The following is a 26,767-nucleotide window of genomic DNA, read 5'->3' on the forward strand; positions in this document are numbered from 1 at the left end:
CATTTTTTTTACTATTGGGGCCTATTAGGTGGTTTCCAAGGAACCTAGCAGGGGTCCCCTCTAGCAGGTTTAAGGGGCATTGGTGTATGATTTCTGGTAGGCACTTCAATTCTACTATGTGCCAGTTAGCATTAAGCTTCTACTCTACTAAAAGCTGGAGATACAGAGAAAGGCAAAAAGCAGCCCCTGCCCTTAAGGAGGTTGCAGTCTAATGGGGAAGTTAACACATAAAAAAGCAGCTGAAAAATGGGGGTGGAGATGTAACCCTACTGCCAGCTGATTAATAAATTATGTGGAGGGTCAGGAAGGAGCTTTCCTTTCAAGGAAGGAAGGGTTCCCAGGGTGGAGGGTAATGAAGAGGCTTTAGGTGCATTTGTTCCTAGTTAGGGTTAAGTTGTAGAAAGGCAAATCATGGCACAATATAAAAGAAAGCTTCTCAGTCATTGGGCCTGTCTAAGTTACCCTAAGAAATAGTGAGATTCCTGTTAATGGGGGTCTGCATGTGGGGACCGGCTATTGACTTGTTAGAATTGCTGTAGAAGCATTTTGTATTTCAAGTAATGAATGGACTAGATTATTTCTGAGATATCTTTGGATTTTTACAGTGTAGAAAAATTAATGAGAATTTTGTTTCTGTGTTTCCTTCATCACATTATTGTGTGTACTTTCTTCCTTCCCAGTATGGACCTGTATTTAGTTTTACAATGGTGGGTAAGAAGTTCACATACCTCCTTGGCAGTGATGCTGCTGCCCTGCTCTTCAACAGCAAGAATGAAGACCTGAATGCAGAAGATGTATACAGTCGGCTCACAACTCCTGTCTTTGGAAAAGGAGTTGCTTATGATGTGCCCAACCCAGTATGTGCCATTTCCTGGGGATTAGCATCAGCTAGGTGGTGTTTTTTTTTTTTAAAGCAATTGGGGTTAAGTAACTTGGTCAACGGCCAGTTATTTCTGGGTGGGTGCTAAGTATTTGAGCCCGGATTTGATCCCAGGTCATCCTGACACTGGGGCCGGTGCTCTTACTCGCTGAGCCACCTGGCCGGCCCCCAGCTAGAAGTTTTAACCTAGAATGCCAGTTAAAATTAATCATTCTTAAACTGCTTATTGTATGTTCATTAAGGAATCTAGCCTAGTTCTTTAATGTAGGACTATCTTTTAACAGTTGTTACTAATTAGTAGCCTAGAGTTAGTAGGACTTGGGGAGAGGAGATGTATAAGGACACAAACAAAGTGAAGAAGGGAACAGGATGACCATACTGAGTCAGGGGAGAATTAGGGGGGTTGGGGTTGGTTGGTTTGATTTTTTTTGGCCGAGGTGGTGGGTGGATTGGAGGGGATAGGTTTGAAGCATGGAGTGCTTCAGTGAGAGGAGGCATTTAAGACACAGCAGCTTGAAGGCATTCAGTGCTAGTAGAGGGGGGAGGACTCAGCCATTTTGTACCTTGTTTAGGGCTGTATGTTGCCGATTTTGGTATAGGTTTTTAAAAAAAAATGTATTTCTCTTTTTTAGAATATAGTTTTCTGTGAGAGATATGTTAAATAGACTTATAGTAAAAAATGTGTTTCTCCTTGATCTTTTAATATTTAATTCATTTTTTGAAGGTATTCTTGGAACAAAAGAAAATGTTAAAAACTGGCCTTAATATAGCCCATTTTAAACAACATGTTTTGATAATTGAAAAAGAAACAAGGGAATACTTTGAAAGCTGGGGAGAAAGTGGAGAAAAAAGTAAGCAAGATTTAAAATTTTTTTATAATATTACTGCTTGGATTTTGAATATTATTTTAATACAGGGATTTTGGTTTTTAGGAGAGATTAACATTTTTATCCTTCCTCCTTCTAGCTCACCCTTGGCTCCCCCCCCCCCCCAATTCTTTAACAGGGATTTGTTAGCTAAATTGCAGTGTTTTAAAAAATAACTTGAATGGAATGGAAAGGAAATGATTAGCATAAACTTGAAAATCTTGAGTAGAAAACTTTATGACTACTTGGATATATTTAATGTAACTTTAAAATTAAAGTAATATGTTCACAATTTGTTAGCTCAGATACATAAGGATAAATGTAAAATTTATGATTTAAAACTTGATAAAATTTAGGATAGAGATGAATGTAGAAGTCTTTAAAAGAGGTCTTCTCAAAATAGGAAACTAATTTTAGTTTTCATATAAGGATAAAGTTTTAAACTTCAAACATTCAAATTCAGCTTCAGAGAGTAATTATATATGGTAATGCATCATTGAGAAAATATAATTCATGTAAGTTAATTTTCCGTCTTTATTTATTAGCTAGAAACATTAGTTTATCCATGATGCTGGAAATATTTTCAAAATGGATGACTTGTGATTTCAATAAAGTGAACATATTTAACACTTCTAGGTGATGCAGAGTTACAGCATTTTTACCCGAGTGCAGCATAGTGTGGGCATGTCCTCAGGACTGTTGGGGACCATTGGACCTTTCTGCACTTCAGAGTAAATTTTGCTTTTACTTTTATAAAAGTTGTTTTGCTTTTACTTTTGTGTAAAAAAAATTAAAGTCTTTATAGTCCTTTTCTCCTTGCATTGCCAGATGTGTCTGTTTCTCTTTCTTGTCCTCCAACGATTAAAATACCAAAACATTTTTGTTTGAACCCAGTTAGCTTTGCAATGGGAAGACCAGATAGCCAAGTTTAATAGCCACCTCTCAAATAAGAGGATTTGTGTTATGAGAGAACAGCATGCAACACTTAGTTAACTTGCTCTGTATTTCTGAGAAGCCCTTTTTTACAAGTTATGTTTTTCTAGTGGTCAGCTGTGTCTCAGATAATTGTGCTTGCCAGATAAGTGAGGTGTTGATGGTCTTAGAGGAGGAATTTTGAGTGCCCATCTTTCCTTGCCAGCTTTTCTTGGTGTCCAGTCCAGTCCCAGTGATTCATCCATCACTCATTGGTCGGCCAGTGATGAGTCCTGGCCTCCTTATCGAGGCCCAGCTTCAGCCAGTGGCTCCTACCCACTGATGGGACCAGTGGAGTCTTTCAAGCTCTGTGCCAGGGCTTTGTGCCCTGCTGGCCTAGCCCAGAAGAGCTGTGTCTCCTCCGTGTCGCAGTGAGGGCCCTGCCTTATTTGTAAAAACCAAGCAGTGGTCATCTTCATTTCTGAATGTCTTGTAAGGAAAAGGGCGGACCCAGGGGGTGTCTCAGCAGTCTCTGAGAAGGGTGCCTCAAGATGGACTCTGTTTCTTTTCCTCAGATTTGTTTGAAGCCCTTTCTGAGCTCATTATCCTCACGGCTAGTCACTGTTTACATGGAAAAGAGATCAGAAGCCAGCTGGACGAGAAAGTGGCACAGCTCTACGCAGACCTGGATGGGGGCTTCAGCCATGCTGCCTGGCTCCTGCCAGGCTGGCTGCCTCTGCCTAGCTTCAGGTACTGCCTACACAGCCTGCTTCATCTGACTTGGGATTTTTATGGTGCGTTGTTGTTGTTTTGGTCTGGACTGGCGATTTCATTGGCAAAGGGAACTCCCAGTGTGAGATTTCGCTCTGTTAGATGAGCATCGCTTTCCGTTTCAAAGTGCTTGGGATATGGAGATGGGACTTCCTAGGGTGACAGAGCTAGTATGTGGTGGGTGGAAGGTGAACCCAAGCATCCATTTATTTAGTATTGGTATGCCCTACTTTGGGAAAAATTGAGAAATGAAAGTTAGAGTTAAAAACAAATTACCACAGGACTCCTTTGAAGATTGAGCTCATTTAAAGGAGAGTTTAGTTTAGATGGGTTGGTGCTGGACCAGGGCTCGGGAAGATCTGAGTTCACAATTGGCCTCAAGCATTCTGTATGTGACCTGACTCAGGTATCTGCCTCAGTTGCTTCCTCTGTGAAATGGGGCTCAGATAGCACCCACCTTCCAGGACATCTATGAAGGGCTTTGCAAGCCTTAAAGGGCTCTGTGAATGCTGTTTTGTTGTGGCTGTCATTTGCATTGGCCTTGTGGGGACGCCTTAGGGCTCTGGGCCTCTCTTCTGTCTTTATGTTCTTACTCAATCACTTCATCAGCTGCTGTGGGTTTAATTATGCTCTGCATGTAGCTCCTGGGTCTGTATGTGTAGCCTGGCCTCTCTCCTGAGCCCCAGGACTTCATTACCTTCTAGTTCAAACTGGATGTGTCCTGAACAGAACTCTTCTGTTACTCCTCTCATCACTTTTCTAAATTGCCTTGTATTTGGTGAGCCCAGTCACCCAGGTTTGTAATCTTGGCGTGTCCTTGGCTCTTCACTCTTACCAACCATCTTTTCAGTTTCCAAATCTTGTAATTTCTCCCTTTAAAACGTCTCTGTATATCTCCCCTCTGCCCACATAGTCGCCATCTTCGTTTTGGCTCATGTCACCTCTTCCTGGATTGCTTTGGTAGCCACCACTTGGTCTCCTGGCCAAGCCTCTGCCCGTACACCTGCACCCAGGAGCAGGTATCCTGCCCTCCCCTCCTGCCCCCTCTCCCAAACTTCAGCTCCCCATTGTCTCTGAAGTATAAGCTGCCCTTCACAGCTTGGCCTCCACCTGCCTCTGCTCCCCCAGTCAGTCCTCGGTGGCTTGGCCAGGTTGACCTTGCTGGTCTTTGGACTCTCTCTTTTGTGTCTCTCTGTGCCTGGGGGGAGGGGGCATCCTCTTCATCACCACCTCCCCAGTCCCTTTTTTCCTTCCCAGCTTGGCACTAGTGCTGTTCTCCACAGATACTTTTCCCAGTCTCCTAGCTGCTTGTCCTCCCTGCCAAAATTACTTTGTGGTAATAATGTGTTTTTCACATGTGTATAAAAGTAATGGTAATAATAAGGTAATAGCTAATGTATAAATAGCACTTTAAGGTTTATATTGTCTCATGTGACCCTCAGCCACCCTGTGAGGCATAGGGGGCTATATCCCCATTTTACAGATGAGGAAACAGAGGCAGACAGGAGAAGTGATTTTTTTAGGGTTACTGAGTTCAGACTGTGTTCTAATCATTGTACCTGCCCATTGTGTCTCATGATAGAGTGTAAGCTCCAGTACAAGGACTGTTTCCTTTTTGTTTCTGTATTCCTTGTGCCTAAAATATAATAGGTGCTTAATAAATGCTTAACGATTGATCGAGAAAACCTTGAGAACACTTTCCCCAAAATGCTGGGGATGTCTCTTGTGACTGGTAGAGTCATCTTTGACTTTTTCCTTTTACAATGTCTCTTTGTGATCCTATTGCTTTCACCTTACTGCTCTTATCATCTTATACCCAGATTTGGTTAATTAATCCTAATTGATTGGATCCCCAGTCTGTAGTTGCTTCCAGATTGTTTTTTTTTGGATTGTGTCATAAAATCATTGATTTAGAATTGGAAGGGATCTTAAAATTACCTTAGGCATGGAAAAGTGGGCATTTGAATGTCCCTTGACAGAGCATCAGAAATCTTTAGTGATGTTCTCCATTTTTTTTTTGCAGGATGAGGTCTGTCTTATTTTCTTATTCAAAACCATCTTTAATCTGATCCCGACACCCTTTTATAGTCTTGTCTTCTTGCCCTGCATGAACCTCCTGCACCACTTACATCACTATCTCACACACGTAACTGCTTTTGATTCCAGTTATCCCTGCTTGAGTGTCTTTCCCTGGTGCCTAACTTATGTAAATCCTAACTTTCTGAAAAAAATCCAGCTCAAATTCCGCCTCCTTCATCAAGCCTCTTTTCACTAGCACAGCTAGGATACATATATGTAGTGCATGAATTTGTTTGTCCCAGTTGTTTAGCAGTGATCGACTTGGACATTTGTTCATCTCTTTAGCTTTTAACAGGAGCTAGCAATTAAATACATTATGCCTCATATCCCAAACTATCTGTTTTGTCAGCTCTTTGAGGGCAGGCACCATACTGAGTTTGATATCTTTCTGTCGCTTGTATTTAATGTCTGTTGCAGTGCCTTGCATAAAGAAAATATACAGTGATGTTGATTAATTGTTCAGGATTTCAGTTGGGTGCTGGGGTGGGGAAAAACTAGAATGGGCTTTGGCCTACTTGTCAGTTCCTTAGAGGGAGATGAAAGAGAACAATTCTGATTCTGTAGGGAGGGAAAGAGTGGAGAAGAAGAGAGACGGGAGTGACAAGGCAGCGAGGATCCATGGGAAAGCAGAAGCAAATCTCACATCTGAAATTGCACTGCCTGCCTTATTAAGCATTCTGTGTTTCAGTTAAATTGTAAAGTTCTGTTTAAAAAACCCCACAACATTCTGCTTTCACTCACATTGAAAGATCCTTCAAGGGAGTGATCAGTATAAGAGTGGCTACCTAATAAATAAATAAATGCCACTGTGTCTGATAGGTTTGGGATATTTAGATTCATTTTAAAATGTCTCCCCCCCCACAGCTGGAATTTCATCACTATGTATGAAATGACAAGCTCTGAAATTAGTCATTTTTTTTTTTTAAGCAATAGGGGTTAAGTAACTTGCTCAAGGTTACACGGCCAGTTATTTCTGGGTGTGGTGCTGAGTATCTGAGCCCAGATTTGATCCAGGTCATCCCGACACTGGAGCTGGTGCTCTTACTCGCTGAGCCACCTGGCCGCCCCTAAGCAATTGGGGTTAAGTAACTTGCTCAAGGTTACATGGCCAGGTGTTTCTGGGTAGGTGCTAAGTGTCTGAGCCCGGGATTCGATCTCCAGGTCTTCTCAACACTGGAGCTGGTGCTCTTACTCGCTGTGCTACCTGGCCGCCCCCCCAATTTTTTTTTTTTTTAAGCAATTGGGGTTAAGTAACTTGCTCAAGGTTACCCAGCCAGTTATTTCTGGGTGTGGTGCTGAGTGTCTGAGCCCGGGATTCGATCTCCAGGTCGTCCCAACACTGGAACTGGTGCTCTTACTCGCTGAGCCACCTGGCTGCCCCGAAATTAGTCATTTTTAATCATTTCTACATTTTTGCATAATATATAATTTTTGAATTACAGGCGCCGGGACCAAGCACATCGAGCAATCAAAAATATTTTCTATAAGGCAATCCAGAAACGTAGAAAGTCAGAAGAAAAAATTGATGATATTCTCCAAACTTTGCTAGAGGCTACTTACAAGTAAGTAAAAACTGTTTAGAGGCAGATGCACTGAGCCAAAATAAGGAAATTACTTAACGATTTTGCTTATTGTTTTATCTTTTTGTCCTTTGGCAAACGTTTGTTTTTAGCACTGATTTGTAGGAATTTAAATTGAATTATGTTACTTTGTCTAAAGTGTTTACAGCATTGTGAAAAATAAATAACTGAATAGTTGAAGAATGGAGAAGTCTGATTTTTTTTTTTTTGCCAGTGGACTTTTTCAATGGTTAAAATAAGTTCCATTGTCCTTAACCTTTTTTTCTGCTATTTTCTCCAAGAAAATGTGAACTTGAACTTAAGATATTAAAGAAAACATTGCTCTTGAGAACTCCATTGATTTTTACATTTCATTGACATTTTAAGGTGTCTGTGACTGCTCAAATGCTTAAGTTGTTTATCTGGTTGGCTTCTTTAGGGATGGGCGCCCTCTGACAGACGATGAGATTGCAGGGATGCTGATTGGACTTCTGTTGGCAGGACAGCACACGTCATCAACCACAAGTGCCTGGATGGGCTTCTTTTTGGCCAGAGACAAAACACTCCAGGAAAAGTGTTTCTTAGAACAGCAAAGTGTCTGTGGAGAAGATTTGCCTCCTTTAAATTATGATCAGGTTTGCTTGATTTTTGGTTTCAAATAATAATCCTAAAGAGGTCCCAAAGAGCAGGTTTGGAGGTGTGTGGGTCAGGTGTTAGACTTGAGACTTCTTGTAGTGACTGACTAGTTGTGTCCATATATAGCTGCCTGCTTTTTTTCTCTTCTTCCTCTTGGCAGCAGTAGGTGCTTCCATGTCTTGGCCATTGAGATGCCACTGAGGATAATGCAGACCATAAAATGAATTAGTCAAGTAGAAAAAAACAGTTTATGCTGTATTTGAAATTTTACTTTTATTGATTGTCCTTCATAAAGCAGCTCACAGATTTTTCTCTCTTTAGCTCAAAGATCTACATGTGTTAGATCGCTGTTTGAAAGAAACACTAAGACTTAGACCTCCTATAATGACTATGATGAGATTGGCCAAAACCCCCCAGGTGAGTGCTTCTGGTGATCTAAGATTTTCAAACCAGCACATGACTAGGATTCTCTGTGTAGGGTTGGCAGGGACCTCAGGGTTCTTCGAGTCCAGCTCCCTCATTTTACAGATGACCAGTCTGAGGCCCAGGGAGGTGAAGGAGCAGCTTGTCTGAGTCACCCAGGGAGAGTCAGATTCAGTTAACAAACATTGATTAGTGCCAGTGGTGTGCAAGGCACTGTGCTGAGTGCTGAGGATCTGAAGGAAGTTGAAAGACAGCTAACTCCTGCCCTAGTAGGGGAGCCAATACGCAAACAGTTGTTCACAAAAATTGCTATAAGCAGAGGGAAGGGTGCTAAGCTTAAGGAGGTCTGGAAAGGGCTTCCAACAGAAGGCAGGGCTCTAGCTAATGCTCAGAGGAAGTGCTGGGGAGGTGGGATTAGAACTGCAGTTCTCTGGGTGGCTACGTGGCACAGTGAATAGAGCACTGGCCCTGGAGTCAGGAGGACCTGAGTTCAAATCCGGCCTCAGACACTTAACACAAAACTAGCTGTGTGACCTTGGGCAAGTCACTTAACCCCAATTGCCCTACCTTCCCCTCTCCAAAAAAAAAAAAAATAAAAAAAAAAGTGTTTATAGGGGCAGCCAGGTGGCTCAGCGAGTAAGAGCACCGGCCCCAGAGTCGGGATGACCTGGGATCGAATCTGGGCTCTGATACTTAGCACCACACCCAGAAATAACTGGCTGTGTAACCTTGAGCAAGTTACTTAACCCCGATTGCTTAAAAAAAAAAGTGTTTAAAACAAACAAAAAAAAGAACTGCAGTCCTCAGGAGCTCAGGATTCACTGTGCTGCACTTTCCTCGGCTTGTGCCTGTTCTGCAGGCAGGCCACACCAAGATGAAAGTGATACCTGATAGTGTTTTCTTAGTAGTGATCGCTGTTCAGAGAAAATCTACCATATAATCTTGTAATGTAAGTTTATGATAAAATATTATTTAAAATCATGTACAATTGTATATTGGTGCTCTTTATTTTATGGGGTTAATTTCAATCAAATTAAATAAATTTGGAATTTGTTTGAGTTGCCTAAAGAAAAATGTATCGTGTTCCCTTAACTTGCAGATTGTAGCAGGCTATACAATCCCACCAGGTCATCAGGTGTGTGTGTCTCCTACTGTTAATCAGAGGCTTAAAGACTGTTGGATAGAACGCTTGGACTTCAATCCTGACCGATACTTACAGGATAACCCTGCATCGGGTGAGAAGTTCGCCTATGTGCCATTTGGAGCTGGTAAGTCTGCTGCTTATTTATTTTTATGTGTGATACTATATTTTTATTTATTTTGTCAGTGTTTCCTCATCGGACCTCTTCGATAACGGGCTGGGTTGGGCTGTCATTCCACCCTTTTGTTCAAGTCCTGCTTGATGTTTATGATTTTGTTGTATTTGTTTTTTATTTTGGGGGTGTCATTCTTTTAGCTTACATTGTTTTAGATGGTGTATATGTTGTTTTCTTGGTTCTGCTGACTTCATTCTGCATCAGTTCATAGAGCTCTTACCTTGCTTCTCTGTCTTCATCACATCCATTGTTTCTGACAGTGCAGTATTATTCCATTACATCTGTGTGCCCCAGTTTGTTTAGCCAACCCTCCAGCTATCCCAAAAAGTTCTGCCGTAAATATTTGGGAGTATGTGGAGACTTTTACTGGTGGCTTCCTTGGGGCATGGTAAGCTCAGGAGTGGAGATGACTCTGATTCAAAAGATATGAACAATTTAGTCACTTCATTTGTATAATTTCAGTTGCTCCACTTCATGGCTCCACCATCCACATCTCAGCCTGTGACTATCCTTCCATGACCCCTCCCACCTTAACTGTTGTCATTTTTTCCAGTTTGCGAAGTAAAAACCTCAGGGTTGTTTAAATGTGTATTTCTCTTTTTATTAGTGATTTAGAGCATTTTTGTCATGTGGTTGTGCATACCTTGTAATTCTTTTTAAGAAGTGCTTATTCATGGCATTTGACCATTTAGTTCTGTTTATGTTTACTGTTCATATATCTTGGATACCAAACCCTTCTCAGAGAAATTTGATACAAAGACCCTTTTCCCGTTCAGCTGCTTTCTCTCTCAGGCGCCTTCGTGTTGTCTGTGCAGCTTTTCAGTTTTAAGCCATCGCAGTTAGTATGTTTTCTCTTCTGTAACTGCCTCTCGTCTCTCTCTCGTCCCTGAGGGATGCAGGACACACTTTTCTTCTTGTTTTCTCTATATTAGGGCGACCTTTAACATTGAGGTAGGAGATCCATTTAGAATATATTGTGAGATGTGGTCTAAGGTGCTGGTCTGAGCTCATTGCTGCAGCCTGACTGCTTTCCAGTTTTCCCTGTGGTTGCTTCTTTTATCTCACAAGGAGCTCTTTCTTAGGTAATGAGGTTTTCCACTCAATCAAACACTGGATTATTGAGTCCTCTTGCTTGTGACTCTCTCTTGCCTCTCTAGTCCTTAACCAGCACCATCTGGTTACACTGATTGCTGCTTTCTAAGATATGAGGTCTAGAAGTAGTGTCCCCCCTCTCCTTGGCTTCTTTTCACCATTTCCCCTGATATTTTATCAGGGGTCTGACTCCATATAGTGTTAAAACCCACTTTAAGAAGTGCTGAAGGGGGTGTGGCTAGGTGGCGCAGTGAATAGAGCACTGGCCCTGGAGTCAGGAGGACCTGAGTTCAAATCCAGCCTCAGACACATAGCACTTACTAGCCATGTGACCTTGGGCAAGTCACTTAACCCCAATTGCCCCTCAAAAAAAAAGCAAAATGAATAAACAAATACATAAAAGCACATGGGGGATTTTGAAAAAAAAAAAGAAACAAAAGAAGCGCTAAAGGGAAAGTTTAAGAGTCACTGTTCTACATCTTTTATTTATTCTTAGTTCTGTGTTACCTTTTCTGTCTTTTTTGCACATACTTTAAAAATTGGAATTCAGCCACACTGACTCCTTCAAATGACTCTATTCCTTTTTTTATTTCATTGGGATCGTCAGAATTTTACTTTTGAAAGCTCTCTCATCCACTTTCAGCTATACATTGTTTAGAGCTGTTGATTGGGACCTCTGAACTTTTTCAGATGTGCTTTGGTAAAGGTTTAGGTTTAGAGGGTGTGTGCCAAATGCTGTCCTGAAGTCAGGGATTCTGAGTTGTCTTGGGCAGTCTGTGCCACTGTACTGGTTAGTTTTATCTCATCATTGATCAGAATTTTCTTCTAGAATTAGTCCTCTTTGGTTAGGAATTTTGTATGTCATTTACATTTTAACCTGATGTAATTAATATTTCTACTTAAACATAATCTCTGTACTCACTCCAAATACTCAGTTAATTGAACATTGTCAATTAATTGTTGCTGTTGGGAAGCAGTTTTTCTGATCTTGCTCTTGGACTTCTGAATAAAAAGTGGTTTTCATGAGCAAAGTGTTTTAAAAATTATTTTTATTCTGTTAAATATTTTCCAATTAGGTAAAAAAAATTTTTAACAGTAATTTAAAAAAAAATTTGATTTCCAAATTTTGTTCCTCCTATCAATTCGCACTTATTTGAGAAGGCAAGCAATTTTGACAGCTATTATATGTGAGTTCATACCAAACATTTCCATATTGGCCACGATGCAAAAGAAAACAGAAACAAAACTAGAGAGTAAAAAGGTCTGCTTCAGTCTGCACTCAGTTATTCAGCCGTCTCTCTGAAAGTGGATAGCCGTTTGCATCGTGGGTCCGACGGAATTGTCTTGATCAGGAGAGCTAAGTCGTTGATCATTGTTATAATATTGAGCAAACAGTTCATTTCCCCCACATAACGCATTTTAAAGTTGCTATACAGCTCTGTAAAAGCATAGTGAACACAATCTTTATTAGTTAATGTAAACTGGGTAAAATTTCAGGAATTCTTGAAAGCTCTTGTAGCTGCTTAAAAAAAATCCTGAAATTCCCCAAAGACTTTGTATTTATTTTCATAGTTTGAAAATATTGTGTCCCTCTTTAAAGCAGGTTTTGTATTGTAAGGATAATAATAATAATAGCTTCACAACAACCTTAGAGGTAGATGCTGTTATGTTCCTTCTATTACAGATGGGAGTGCTGAGGCAACCACAAATTAAGTGACTTGCCCAGGGTCACACAGCTAGCAAGTGTCTGAGGCCGAATATGGTCTTAGGTCTTTCTGCCTCCAAATCCAGCTTTCTTCCCAGGTCTCCTTTTGTGCTCGTACTTTGACTCTAAGATCAAACAATTTCCCAAAAGACACCTCTGAAGTGAGAGGAGTAGGGCCCTAGAAATTGTGCTGAGCTGGCAAAGAGGAAGGAACCCAGAGAAAGTGTGAACGCCTGTCAGACGGCTCTGTCGGCCCCTTCTGTCCCACTGGCCAGTCCTCCCCCGTCTCTGAAGCCCTCTCACACCCAGGCTCTCCCTGGCTGCCCCAGTGCTTATGAACGTGCCCACATCTCCTTAAGAGAAAGTGGCCCCCTCCTCAGGACCTCTCGGGTCTCTTCCCTCTTCAGCCAGTCCGCCTCCCTTCCCTCATCCTGGCACTGCCCAGTCACTTCAGGCATTGCAGTTGCGCTCCTAAGCCTAGGGCGCTGTCCCTGAGTAAGCAGCGAGAGGTGACCGGGCTTTCCTTCACTGTAAAATCTGATGGACTTTTCTCAGTCAGCCTTCCTTGACCTTCCCTAGCTTTTGATGCTGTCAGCCACATTGCCCTCTGGTGGCTGTTGGGACACTTCTCCTGCATCTGCTCCCTAATTCTGTGTCCCCAGGCTGCATCCTAGGCCCCCTCCCTTTGTTCCTAGGCAACCTGTCCAGACCATGATTATCATCATAACTTTTTCCTAGTTTCAGTGGAGCTCCTTCTCACATTTCTCTTCACCAGGACTAGTGCAGTCCCACCTAATCACCCAGACCGTGTAGGAGCTTGTTGTCTTAAGAATAAGCCGCCCCACTCTCCAGTCTCTGTCGTCCTTCCCCGCCGTGTCCCAGCTTCAGCTCTGCCCACATTTCCAGTGTCCTTTCTCAAAGATTCATTCCATGGCTAACAGCCTTTACCATCATTGAACTTCCTCCTCTTCTTGTGCTCACTCCATCTTACGGCACTCACAGAAGGTAGGCTGATCCTTGAGCAGGCTGACTTCTCAGAGCCTCTGCTTCCTTCTCTGTAAAATGGGTGGAATGATGCTTCCCAGCATTTTGGGGAGTTACTCTCCGTCTGTTTCAGTGTATTCCGTTGCTACTTTTGTAACCACCAAGCTTCACAGTCTTACAGTAATCTTTGTCAAATGTCCCCTCCATGAAGTTTCTCACATCTGTCCCTTAGAGCCCACATCATGAAAGTGGATATTTAGTCCAGCCCCTGCCCTAGGGGGCCCAGCAAGGGGATGTGACATTGCCAGGGTCATCTAGCACATAACAGAGGCAGGATTCCAATCACCTGGTTCTCTTAATTTTCTAACCCTCAATTCCCATTTGTTACTGTTGTCTTATTCCTCAGTATACCTTATGTTGGCGTGTATATGGGCCTATATTTTTTTTCAGTAGAATATCAACTCGAGGACAGTGTCTATTTTGTTTCATTGAATTAACTTTCACAAACTAACAAAAAACAATTAGAACAGTATTTTTAATATGTATTTAAATCTTCATCTTGTTGCTTTCCTCTTATAGGTCGCCATCGTTGCATTGGTGAAAACTTTGCGTATGTTCAAATTAAGACAATTTGGTCCACTCTGCTTCGTTTATATGAATTTGATCTTGTTGATGGATATTTTCCTACTGTGAATTATACAACCATGATTCATACCCCAGAGAACCCAATAATCAGATACAAACGAAGAACGACATGAAAAAACAAGACAGGAAAAACCATGCTTTTGTATATTGTGAGCTTTTATAGCATTTGCACCGAATGAAGTTTACAAAATAACTTTTAAATGTACTGGGTTTTTTGGGAGTGCAATTTAAAAAGAAAACTAACTTACGAATCCTTATGCTAAAATTGTATCTGTTTACATGATTATAATGCCATTCTTCATAGTTTACTTGCCACGTGTACATTACTGGAGTCAAATTCATCAAAAAATTCTAAAATTAGGCTGAGAAATATCTGTCCTTCTAAATGGGATTTTTTTAAAGCGCAATTTTCCAGTATAACTTTGGAGAAAAGGATGTATATATTTCAACTGGGAAGGAGGGAGCCTGCCCTGAACTATTAGCATAATGAATGTGAAATCCAATAAAATTCTAGGGATAGGTTTAGTCTTACTTGAATGACCAATGATGAATTTTAAAAAAATAAGTGCTGCATTTAAATTAGAATAGTTGTGTCAGATATCTTCGTGCTTTAGTCAGATTCAAGTTACATGTGGGAATAGGGTTCCTCCAAAATAACCAATTTCCTACAAATTGTGTCACTAGAAAATCAGAATTCCAACCAAGGTTTGATAAGCTTTTTGTCTTCTTTCTTTTTACAAGGCTGTCTGAACATAAAAATACTATAAAAAAGGAAACTAAAATCGTTCCTCAAATTATACCTAAGTATTTTTACAAATTAATTTTTTTTACCAATTAATCATGGATTGGATGATGACAGGACTCCCCAACGACTTCCATCATGATAGTCTCAGAAGAAGCTCCTGACACCCTCTCAGGAGCCTGTACTTATCTGCTTCAGTAGAATTTTAATAAGCTCCCCTCTTGTCCAAAAACATCTTTTTGATTTCTGGGAGAGAAGAGGGTGCCACAAATTTTGTATGGTACCAAAGATTTGTTTGTTAATATTTTGAATAGCACCACTTCCTCCTTTATCTAGATCAGACAGGAACACCTGTACCTCCCCCACTCCCCATCCTCCGGTTTTAGCAGGTAGAGACAGACTGCAGTCTGTGTCTCCTGGGATTAAGCCTGATCATTGTTCTTACTTAATTTTAATCAAATCCCCTGGATCCAATGAATGCAGACTTCTGTTTTGATTGAGGGAGGGAAGGAACTAAATACCAAACTGTTAAGTTGACACAGATTCGTGTATATATTCTAATTTGAAACTTTATACTAGGGGTGTGTGTGTGTGTGTGTGTGTGTGTGTGTGTAACTATACTGATACTGTGTATTTGAATGCACAATTTGTTCTTACTAGGTAAGGCTGAAATATTCCCTCCTTGAAATAATCATGTATGTTCCAGTAATGTTCTTAGTTAAAAGTTTTCAGGACTCATGTTGAACTCATTAAATGTAATTAAAGTTCTGCTGTTAATTTTTCACATTAAAATAATTTTGGATAAAACAGTGAGTTTATTCACAAAGTATTTTATTTATACTGGGTGGGAAGAAGAGAATTGTGTATAGATTTTAATCAGATCATCTTATTAAATATTTGGAATTGGACAAATGCCTTTGTGATTAATGTACAAATGTATAAATCATGTATAAAACAGTCATTATGAAAAAAGCTGTATTCATTTGCTATTGTTTTTGGAGGCTATCTTCAAAGAACCTAGGGGGTTGACCTTTACAGAGGCCTGTAAGCTCACAGCACACCTTAGGTTTTGGCACCACCTATTTCAAAAAGATTAGTTAGGATTCTTTCCAGCCTCTCCAGTCCTATGCAAACTGCTTGAATTCACTAAATAATGAGGTGGCTGAATGAGAATAAAAGTCTTTTCTTAGTTAAACAGCTTAAAAAATACACCAGTGATTAAAATGAAGTCGGTTTTATTTCAGTACTTTGACAAAATACCCCCATAAAATTCAAAACGTCTACCATTACAAAAATAGGTCTCTACGAGTGCGATTTTCTGTCTGCACTGCCAGTAGCAAAATTAGGACAGAATCATGTAACTTCAGTAGTCTTGCAATAAAAGTACAGGACACTTCAAGCTACACATTCATCAGTAATAATATGCAAAAGTGTCATTTCATTTCCCTTTGATAAATACATGTCTTCCATAAGTTAATCATTTAAATTAGCATTCCACAAATATACATGTAATTTAGTGATTGTTGTGCATGAACACACAATGCTTATATACATAAATTCCAGTCTGCTTAGATGTGTTGGCAAGGGAATTGTATACAATCATAGAGCTGTGTTCATGTTGGTCCCATTAAATATACAACATACAAAAGCACAAAAGATGCATCAATTTACAAAAGGCAATTATTTAAAGTCACTACAACTGATGATGCTGTTCAAGGGATTATCTTCTCATGCCAGCATGGAACTGTGTATATGAAGATGTTGACCCTGAGAAAAGAAAAGAAACAAACTGATTGAAAACGAGCGAAGCCACCCCTCAGTCTAGCAGCCTCCAAGTGCCTGGAGCTGGACTTTACTGCTCCCACCCCTCCTAGTTCCACTGGGGGATCCGATGGGAGGAAGTGAGAGTGCCTGGCCAGCCTTCCAAGGACCAAGGGTGGGCTGTTTCTTTAAGATACCCTCCCCTGAAATGCTAGCACTTAGTAATGCTTTAACATCTGCGAAACTCTACAGATGCTCACAACCACTCCGGGAAACAAGTGCCATTAATCCTCATGGTACAGATGCTTCAGTGATGTGCCCAGGGTCACACAGCTCGTAAGCCTCTGCGATAGATTCAAACTCCAGATTTCTTGACTGTCCAGTGCTCTGCCCACTGCACCACCAGCTGCCTGGTTTAGAGAATCCTGGGCTTGGAGATGGGAAGTCTGGGGTTCAGATGGCCTTGAACAAGGAACCTAGTCTCTGGATTTATCTACCAAGTCTCACATGGATGGAGATCTGCTTTAGTGGCCACATAATGAAGTATCAATGTTGCTAGTACATATGCTTGAAAAAGAACAAAGATTTATCAGAGGTAGGATTTCTGCCTTCTAAGAACTTTGAATAAAGGCAAATACTGATGAAACAGACTCGGACAATAGTAAGAGAGTAGTTATACCCAGGAAGACTATTTTCCAAAGGGCAGATAGTTTGTTTTACTTGGGTAAAGCCCCCATTTCTCTGGTTGGTAAGGCTGAGGCAGTAATGAGCAGAAAGGAGCTGGCTGGGTGGGGCCTCTGCTTCTGCAGGCTGCTCATTATTCTCCTGACCGGGGTCCTCCTCCCTCCACACCAGGGATTCTGAAGCTCTGAGCAGAATGGGCTTCCTTGGTAATCATGCATACTGTGTTTTGTGTGCTCAGAGGGTCCACCACTTTGACAGCCTCTCCTACTCAGACTGGGCCCTAACCCTTTTCACAAACACCAGCTGTCACAGGACACTTCCATCTGAAGGCCAGAGTGGTCCCCACTGGTCCTCATGTCCACCACCAGGCCAACCACCCTCCTGTCACTTCACCATTTCCCCTTTGCCCACACTGTTTCTCATTTCCCTGCTGTCTGGGTTCTGTTCATCCTTCAAAGTACAATCTCAAAGCCACCTTTTCAGAAAACCTTTCCTGAATCTTCTGACTAGTGACCAGAACTCTGCCAGGCGTTCTCTGCAATGGCATCTCATTCCCTATCAGACTGTGACTGCTCTGGGGGTGGGCACTGTCCTTTTGTCTCTTCCCTGTCTAGTATAGTGACTTGCTTTATAAATATTTTCTGATGGACATCAAGTAATAGGGCAAGCTTACAAGGATGGGACAGGAAGAAGGAATAAAAGGAATAACAGATTAATGGAAGAGGCTCCTCCCAGAGCCCAAGGACGTGAAGAAGATGGGCCACCACAGCTGTTCTCTCCTTGAGATCAGCGACATCCTGTGCATACTTCATTTCATCTGATGTGAGATCAGGGCTGTTGTCACCCTCATTTTACAGATGGGCAAAGTGTGGATGAGAAGAGGGTCAGGGGCTGGCCCAGGAACCCCCAGCAGGAGGAGCCCAGGTCTTCCTGTCCTCAGATGCGGTGCTCACCACACCTGTGCCCTTGCGTACTGACTAATTTATAACTTGTATACCCGTAGTGAGAGGCAGCGTGGTCTAGTGGACAGGTGCCTTGGAGCTGGGAGGCCCTGGCTGCGTGTCCTGCCCTAGACACACACGGGCTGCATCTGCCCGGGCACCATCATCTAGCCATCTAACCCTATGCTCTAGGCGACTCCACTGCTGCTAAAGGGAGAGGCCTCATTGTACCAACCAAGCCACAGGCCCAGCAGCCATTGTCCTGCCTCCACAGGACACTATGATGCTAAGAATGAGGCACATTAAGAAGTGTGCACGAAACAGACATTAATAAGGAATAAGGAATGATGACATGATCAGACCTATGCTTTGGGAAAATCCTGGCGGCTGAATGGAGGACAGACGGCAGTAGAGAGGTGAGGTAGGGAGTCTCAAGAGAAGGGGGCAGACGGCAGAGCTGTTGGGCAATGGGGCAATGTGGAGCTTGTGACCCTGGCCCACTGGAAGGCTGGTGATGGCCTTTTAACTACAGGAACAGGAAAGGCAAGGAGAGACGTGGGCTGTTGGGGTTAGTTTGGGGGAGAGAGTATATAATATAAGATCTGTAATGCAGAGTGCAGAGTGCCATTTCTCTGTCTGCTTCATTAAGAATAAATGATGGGGGGAGGAAGGTCAGGTTTTCACAGGTCAATGCCCTGAAACAGCAAATTCATCCCCCAAGAGGGCCCTGCCAAAGTCACAAGATAACCTGGGGTCAAGGTGGGGTCCACTGAGGGGAGAGCACGTTTTCTCAATGGGATCTGTCCAGCTGCAGCTGTAGGCACTTGGGTGGCAGTGAGGTTATCACTGCCCAGCTCAGAACAGAAGCCCCACTACTGGCTATCACGGGGAGGCGAGGATGTGACACATCTTCCCACTTTCTGTTTGGATGGGGTCATGCCACCTTGGGGACCACTACCCTACCTTAAGCTGGATGTACACATGTATTCAGATTCTGGGGTGTGCTGAAATTCACATATTATAGAATATGTTCTGTAAGAGTAATTTATTTTCGTTCTTTTTTCTTGTCCTTCATGGACTGGTGTTCTGGTTCTTCTATAAATTAAAGCAGCAAGCAGTAGCAGCTGGGGCAGCAGCCCTGGCATCTGAAAGCTTGGGGTTCATCTCCCACCTCATCATCATCACATTAGCTCTGTGGCCCCTGGGCCTCCATCTCCTCATGTCTAAGGGCTGAGTGTAGGATATTATGAATTAGGCTTTCCTAGGTTTGGGTCAAAAAATGTCTACAAATGACACAGACACTTTGCTTTAGAACACACGGAATATACCTGTCTGTACATTCCCAAGTCTCCTCTGCAGGGCTTCTAACCGGCTGATATAATCTGTCAGCGCTCGGTCGGGATCATAATTCTGAAGCTGAGAACATGCCAGGGACCCAGGATTCAGGTCAGCTGTGGGGCCTTGGTACCTGTGGGATAAAATCCAAAACAAAAGCCTAGATAGTATACAAACAGTAATGTGGAAAATGGTAAAAGAATATTTGGGAAAGTAATTAAAGCTGCCAAGAGGCTAGTGGTGTGTGCTGCACCCCCTCCCACAATGACAACAGAAACGAGGCCCTTCCCACCCTCTGATTTTAAAAGGCTGATTCAGAAAGAAAATGTGAACATTTCTTTCACATTCATGCCTCCCCTATGTTTTCCTGAGTCTTGTCTGTAGATTTTAAGCTTTTGATGGGTAGGCAATGATAATTTTAGCTTAAAGTCTACAGAGAGTGCTGCACACTGCTGGACCCAAAAATAAGCAACAAATTAAAGCCAGCTGCCTCGATGACTTTTTGTGGGGGGAAAAGGTACCAGAGGCTGAGCCACAATAAGAAGTCTCCTGAGTTACCACAAAGTGCCTGTGTCACTTCAGATGAAACACAAGGCTCTGTACTTGTCCCCTAGTCTTTCTATCTTGGTAGAATCTGCCAAAGCTTGTGCTTTCAATAGTCTAGCCTTGGAGAACCCAGGTCAGCCCTACACAAAGATGAGGAAGGAAGCCATCATGTTACTCAGACAAACCGTTGCTTCTGAGAGCTAGCAGATTTAACAGCTAAGATGCTTTAAGAGGCAAAATTACTGTGATCAAATGGAATTTGCCATGGGGAGAAATGGGGAGCTATGACTTTTCAAGAAAATGGCAAAGAGACTCTTGCCTGAAAAGCAATCTTTTGCCAAGTTCTGCTCTCAGCCTTTTCTGTTCAAGAGGAACAAACTTACTTATTATTTAAGGCAGATTTTATCATCGTCTTACCTGTGTTGAAAATGTAAAGGAGACCGGGGGCAGTCCAAGTCGGACCTTGACCGGTAAGAGGAATGTCTCTGTTCTCCGCACAGCTCCAGCCCACCAGGAGAAGGACAAAATGGATCACTCTTTTCTGTGCCTAAAGTGACCCAAAACGTACCTTGTATAGAAAAGAAATAACCTCTTTTTAAAAATTCTGAGATAAGGCTGCCAAAGCTAACACTACACCTTAGTTATGGAAAAATCTTTTTCTGTGTTCAATTATGAATGGAGGGAAGTAGCAACAAGAATCATTTGGCCTCAAATGCATTTTTAAAATTGACGCTGAGAACTTGTCTTTGTTGCTCTCTTAGGGTCAGAGACCAGAGGGTCACACACCTAGGGAGCTTACTGATCATCTGGTCCGCCCACCTTTTATGCAGATTTCCCTGGAGTAGCAGAGTAAGTTGGTGCTGTGGACAGGACCAGACCCTCACCCCTGGGGTCCTGACTCTCGGGGCTTTCCAGCACTTTTATGCTGGAGGTAAATTCTACTACCTCACACTGAGTGATGCAGTCTTTCAGTCCAAGGTAAGCTGTCCTTTGAGAGTCTGCTGCCTTTTCACTCCTTGCTCAGTATTTCAAGGGATAATGAAAATTCCAGGTTAGAAGACTTCTTTCTAGGTGCATGAGTACTAAACAAGAAATATGGCCTGGTGTCAATTAGCAACTGTTGTACAGTCCATGGACACTGCCCTACAAGAGGCCAGTAGGTAAAGGAGTGGATACAAACTGTCCGCAGGTCTCCAGGCTGGGGCCGTGCCCATCTCTGGACACTGGGCTGACTTTTGGCCATGGCTCCCGGTTATGCCCCCTGTGGCCAGGAGAGGTGAGCCCCAAGGAGCCCTCCAGGCACCTCAGTCCCTCCTCTCCTTCCCTGTCCACCCGAGACCTGCAGTCTGAGCTGGGCCTTTCTACTGACAAAGCCACATGAAGACACTTGTCAGATCTGTGATGCCTCATTTAGTCTCACAAAACAGTGTCCTTAGTAAGAACCACAAGGAAGCTTATTTTGTTTTTACCTGGATTCTGTCCAAAGCCATCCCTATTAATATTAATGGAACAAGAGCCTGTTACTCGATGCCATCTGCGAACCAGGAACTTCATTCTAAAAAAGTCAGAAAAAATTAAATACCAAAGGTCACCATATAGCCAAAGACCAGAGACAAGTCCGCTTAAAAGCAAACTTACTATACAAAAATTTAACATCACATACAAAATAAGTTTCAGTATAATTACACATTAATACAGCCTTGACTTTATTTGCACATATGCTCACTGCCTTATGGAAGTCTTCACAGAGGGTCAAAAATGGGCCCGATCATTGGCACCTGTGGCATCTCTACCACCCCCACTATTTGCCACCCTTTCTTCACAAGCAGAAAAAAAGTTTTTTGTTTTGTTTTTCTGAGTGTTATGCCTGGAAAACAGATAAGGGAAAGAAAAGAAAAATGGGAAATGGGAGTAGAGGTTAGAGGAAATGCAAAGAAGATAGGAGATGCAATGGAAGAGAACAAGCAGGAAAATCACGAGAGAAAAATGGGGAATCACAGGGGCAAAGAACTGAGAAAGGGACAAAGAAAAAAACTCTCCCTCTGGAGGTATGCACCGGCATTCAAATGTCCCCAGAGGGTCAGTGACAATGACTGCACAGGAAAAAGCCAAAGCTAAGAGGCCAGCATTCCCGTGGCCCCAGGGAGCAGCTCTGGGGGAAGGGCTGAGGAGGGGAAGCTAGGCATTTACCTTTCAGGATAACTATTCTCACACTTATTTCTGTAGCAAAGAGTCATTCCCAAATTTGCACATTATTCTGCTGGCGACTAACCTGCCTGAGGGCAATGACCTGCCCCTGCTCTGAGTCTAGGAAACAGCACCACACTGGTCTAGAAATGAATGAGTCAGGACACACACACAGACAAATAAGAGGCATAAAATACTACAATTGAAACAATTTTTGTTTATGTTATAGGAAAAAAACAGGTTTGAGAGTTAATTACAAGGACTGGGTTCTAGTCCCATCTCAGTCACCAAGACAAAGGCAAATTACTTGGACTTTTTGGGCTGCATTCTTATCTACTACAGAATGAGAGGGTTGGACTAAATCAAAGTCCCTTTCATCCTTAACAGACTGTGAAGGTGATCAAATATAAAAGAGTAATCTTAAAGAAGCTCTTATTCTGTTTAATAATGAAAAAAAAATCATAGAGTTCTAGAGGTAAGCTTCCATTTTCTACAGAGCAGGAAGCTGAGGCCCCCAAGGGTCATCTAGTCCAAAAGATATCCTTAATCCCTGTCCAGTGTTCTTTCTATTACAATTCTCTTTTTTGTTATGTTCATAGTAACTTTAAAAAGTCTGAACAAAGGGCTTTCACAAAGCCCATAGAAGAGGTCTCTGCATGGCAATAAAAAAAAGTTTAAAGGGAGCAAAGGCCCTTCAAGAAACAGCTTGGCTCTGGGAGAAAGCCAACTTGTAAACACTGGGAGTTGGTGGAAAGAGGGAGGGAGAAGGAAAGGGTGAGTGGAATGGGTGCCAAAGCACATGTTTTCATGCATGAGTTTTAGTCACAAGGAGACCCAAGTGGACTAGGGAGGGTCTTAGCTAAGCAGGGGCTCAAATACAGCTTTCATGTCTCAAGTTCTAAATTTCTGTTACTTGCTGTCAGACTTAAATGCCAATACCAAGGCGGGTGTTGTGACCAGTGATGGAGGCTGGTTTGGGCTGGCTGGCGGGCCATCTCTCTAGGTGTCCATGGCTCTGCTTGGTGAAATCTGCTGCTCCTTTTGCTTCCCTTATACAGAGTTATTAAGAGTAGCATCATGGTGTGGTGGACAGAGAGCCGGCCTTGGGGGCTGGAAGCCTGGCTTCAAGCCCGGCCTCTGAAACATACCAGCCAAAGCCTTTGGCCCCTTGGGGCTGTAGGCACTTCTCTAAGGCTATGTTTCAGAGATGGTGCACCTCAGCAGTGGGGCAGGGAGTTCCCCACAAGGAGGTCACATTTTATTTCAGGCTTAATAATAGTATGAGCATGACAGCCTGGGACAGATGAGGGCAGGAGGAGAACGTGGGATGGAGATCATAAGGAATACTGGTGGGCTATGGCTGGATTATTAGGGGCTCTAAAAACTAGTCAGTGGTGCAGTGAATAGAGCACTGGCCTGGGAGTCAGGAGGACCTGAGTTCAAATCTGGCCTCAGATACTTAACACTTAGTAGCGGTGTGACCTTTGGCAATTCACTTAACCCCAATTGCCCTGCCTTTTCCCCTACAAAAAAAAAAAAAAAAGCAAAAAAACAAAAACCCACCAGAGTCAGGGTCACAATATTGGCAAAATTTTTTTAAAAAAGTCATCTAGTTCATAACATTATTTAACAAGGAGACTATATCTGGGGGGATTGTGAAGAACCACAAGAACCAGTGGGAGGAAACTACCAGACACAGGCAGAAAAACCAGGAGAAATAAGTGATCTCAATGTTAGGGGCGGCAAGTGTTAAAATAGTGAATGAGTATGGACAGCAAAGCAAAGACATTTCTAAATGCTTCAACTTTCAGAGTTGATGCAATTTTTTTCCTTCTGAAGTACTTTACCTTGAAATCGCAATAGACACTCTAACGGCTGATCGGAACCTGGTGAAGCCTCTGGGCTGGTTTGTGATGGCTGCTAGATCGGTGCAGGATGGCTGTCCCCCCATTCGTGCAATGAGGGCCAGAGTAGCATCTTCACATTCTTGAAACCCACCTAGTAAGAGCAGCAGGTAGTTCTTCTGATAGATGAGAGCTTTCCGAAAACTTTCTGCTCTCAAATATTTACCATAAATTCTCTAAATTTAAAGAAGGAAGGAGGAAGAGAAAGTATTAATGGATCATGTAAAACATTCTTGTAACTTGCTGTTATACAGTGGAGAAAGAAGCTTATAACTCTAATGGTGGGGAGGGAGGGCTGACCTTGACAACAGAAATGACCTGAGTTTGACTATCACTTCCCAAGCATACTAACTGTGCGACCACTATCCTACCCTACAGTACTAACTTAGAAGGCGTCGTAAGGATCAAATGAGACAAATTCCATGACCAATCTGAGGAGACGGTAATCATCTTTTATCGTGCCAGTTCCTCAGAAGGGGGATCCCCAGGAAAGAAAGGCTGCAGGTGAGAGCAGGACGAGAACATGGGATGGAGACCACACAGAACACCAAAGGGGAATCAGCTGGACAGTGGGTGATGGCCAGACTATTAAGGGCCCTGAAGACTAGGACCAGGACATTATGCTTTATCTACAAGCAAGAGGGAATCATGGTGGGCTTCTGAGTGGGTGAGAGTCATGATCAGGGTGGTGCTCTGGCAACAGCATGAAGGCTGGACTGGAGATGGGAGAGAAGATGTACAGACAGAAGAGAAAAGGGTCAGAGACAGAAAACCCAGAGGGTCATCCAGGTTTAAGAAATAGAAAGTAGATGGGGCTCTGGTAAAGGAAAAGAGAAGAAAGGTAATTTAACAGTTGATTAATAAGATGGTTTCTGAGAATACAATTTGGATTCTGGGAGCAGTACTTAAAATACAGAAATGGTGGGCTCTTGAATAGGAATGTAGAATGCCTTAAAAGGATGGGTAAAAATGTTATCTGCTGGGAGTCTTGCAAATCTAGTCAAAATGACTTTAAACTGAAAAGAAATGGGGAATGAGAAAATGATTCAGGTATGTGTATCAATCCAGACAGAAAAGAGCTATAAGGAAGAAAGAAGAACAGCAGATAAATAGCCAGTGATTCACAGGAAATAAAACCCAAGAAAGGAGCCAGGAATAAAACCTATGACCTCGGATGTCTATCACTAATTCACAAATTAATGGTAACCTGCAAGGTGAATTAGAAATCCTGATGCAGAGAAGCAAATTTAATTTCAAACGTATTACTGAAATGTGGGGGGGCAGGATCCATGACTAGTCTGTGACTCTGAAGACTCTATCTACCTTATTCAAATAGCATAAGTGTAGAGGAGAGGATGGGGGATGCAGTGTCACTGTGTATCAAAAAGTATATTTTGTGAGGAAATCCAGGACCCAGGGGTGGGGATAGCACAGTAGAGCTTCTGGGTAAAAATGGACTCAGAAACCGAAAAGTTATTGTCCCTGGAGTACGCTGTAGGCCAGCACTTTTTAAACTGTGGGCAGAGACCCTATATGGGGTAGTGAAAAATCTGACAATAGAAAGAGGTTTCTGAAAGCACCATGACCAAACATTAATTAAAAATCAAACGTGTAACGGATCCAAGGTGTTCCTGGCAGTGCTCACCCATGTGGTGCAACTTCACACAAAACATGTGTACTTCGCACTGCACATGCCTTCAGGCCATGCAACACCAGCAATGTCGCTGAGAAGCAAAAAGGAGTGTCTGAGCAGAGGGCATTTATGACACCCTGCTACAGACCACCTGGAGAGAAAGAGGGCATAGACGAGGAATCTGAAAGCAGAGCCCATGCCTGGTTCAGAGGAATGATAAAAGAAGTGAAAGAAGACTCCAATGAATTGGGTATCTGCCAAAGTTCTTGCTCTGCTCAAAACAGAACAGCTACTCATTTCTTTGCTTACTTCAATGATAAATTTAATCTTCAAAAGGTAAAGGAACCAAGATGGACAACTTCCATTCTAGTTCTTATGGTGGAAACCAGGGGAATATCGGGGGAGAAGTAAGGATTCTATCTTAGAATTTGTGGTATGGAAGGAGAGAAAAAACAGACATTTCAGATTTTGGTAGAGGAGATTTCAAAGGGTTCTGAGAAAGGATAAGTAGGTTGCTACTGGCCTAGTATTTTATCAGGAAAGTCAGCCATAGGAAGGATGAGAAACTTTCAAAAATTAAATTCTTAAGACAAAGAGAAACAATTCTGACAAAGAAAAGAGAAAGTTCCTAAAGAGATTATCTATGTGGTTTGCTAAGAATTTATTCACCAAATGAAATTTTTTAAAAGGCAGAAACAGAAAATGGAAGCAAAGGTATTCAACAGAGAATGAATACAAATCATTATCACCTACAATGTCAGAATTATTAAAGCTTACAGGAAAAACTAAGGTGTTTTTTGTTTTATTTTAGCCATAATGAAAGAACAGAGAATGTTCAAAGAAGGGTTAGGACAACTACTTAGATGAAGAATGACAATAATGGATGCTTAACTCAGATTCTGACTTTGTTTTGCTGCCAAGGAGAATGATCTTTGGGTTGGACAGGAAAGAACAAAAACGGCTGACAGGGAGTTGAAACCCAAGTAAACTCAGGATGCTAGTAAGAGAACACTTTCACCTCCTTGATGAGTTCAAATCTCTAGTCCTAGAACAAGCCATAGCCCAGAGCACCATGGCAAGTGATGGATGTGATTCCTGAGTCACTGCTGGGGACTGTCTGGAGGAATGTGGAGAATGGCAGAGGTTATGTCTCTATCTGTCTCTCT

General features: G+C 42.3%; 2 protein-coding genes across 10 annotated transcripts in view; one reads left to right on the forward strand and one right to left on the reverse strand.

Moving 5' to 3' along the window:
• The first annotated feature begins 551 nt into the window (after positions 1 to 551).
• On the forward strand, positions 552 to 15,522 carry CYP51A1 (cytochrome P450 family 51 subfamily A member 1). Its single transcript, XM_069086177.1, has 8 exons — positions 552 to 857; positions 1,605 to 1,731; positions 3,234 to 3,408; positions 6,951 to 7,070; positions 7,507 to 7,702; positions 8,025 to 8,120; positions 9,226 to 9,394; positions 13,803 to 15,522. Exons 1-8 carry the CDS (start codon positions 705 to 707, stop codon positions 13,979 to 13,981), a joined length of 1,215 nt encoding a protein of 404 aa, XP_068942278.1. The 5' UTR covers positions 552 to 704; the 3' UTR covers positions 13,982 to 15,522.
• Positions 15,523 to 15,828: 306 nt separating this feature from the next.
• The window catches only part of AKAP9 (A-kinase anchoring protein 9), a 192,806-nt gene continuing 181,867 nt past the window's right edge, over positions 15,829 to 26,767 (reverse strand). For all 9 annotated transcript variants that reach the window (XM_069086173.1, XM_069086172.1, XM_069086176.1 and 6 more), the window contains 5 exons: positions 23,912 to 24,144; positions 21,347 to 21,432; positions 20,295 to 20,445; positions 19,325 to 19,464; positions 15,829 to 16,377 (listed from right to left, as the gene is read on the reverse strand). In XM_069086173.1, coding sequence (XP_068942274.1) covers positions 16,331 to 16,377; positions 19,325 to 19,464; positions 20,295 to 20,445; positions 21,347 to 21,432; positions 23,912 to 24,144 — 657 coding nt within the window. In that variant the 3' untranslated portion in view covers positions 15,829 to 16,330. The remainder of the gene's footprint in view (positions 16,378 to 19,324; positions 19,465 to 20,294; positions 20,446 to 21,346; positions 21,433 to 23,911; positions 24,145 to 26,767) is intronic.

This window comes from Petaurus breviceps, unplaced genomic scaffold, assembly GCF_028583685.1.
Source record: "Petaurus breviceps papuanus isolate PSGF00001 unplaced genomic scaffold, PetGlider_PUasm1.0 178, whole genome shotgun sequence".
In the NCBI taxonomy this organism is placed as follows: domain Eukaryota; kingdom Metazoa; phylum Chordata; class Mammalia; order Diprotodontia; family Petauridae; genus Petaurus; species Petaurus breviceps.

What these genes read in the sequence shown, in the direction of transcription:
- CYP51A1 (XM_069086177.1), top strand. Translation starts at nt 705, where the DNA reads ATGGTGGGTAAGAAGTTCACATACCTCCTTGGCAGTGATGCTGCTGCC. An exon ending in GGGAGAAAGTGGAGAAAAAA is followed by an intron (nt 1,732 to 3,233) that starts GTAAGCAAGATT and finishes TCTTTTCCTCAG; the next exon opens with ATTTGTTTGAAGCCCTTTCT. An exon ending in CTCCTTTAAATTATGATCAG is followed by an intron (nt 7,703 to 8,024) that starts GTTTGCTTGATT and finishes TTCTCTCTTTAG; the next exon opens with CTCAAAGATCTACATGTGTT.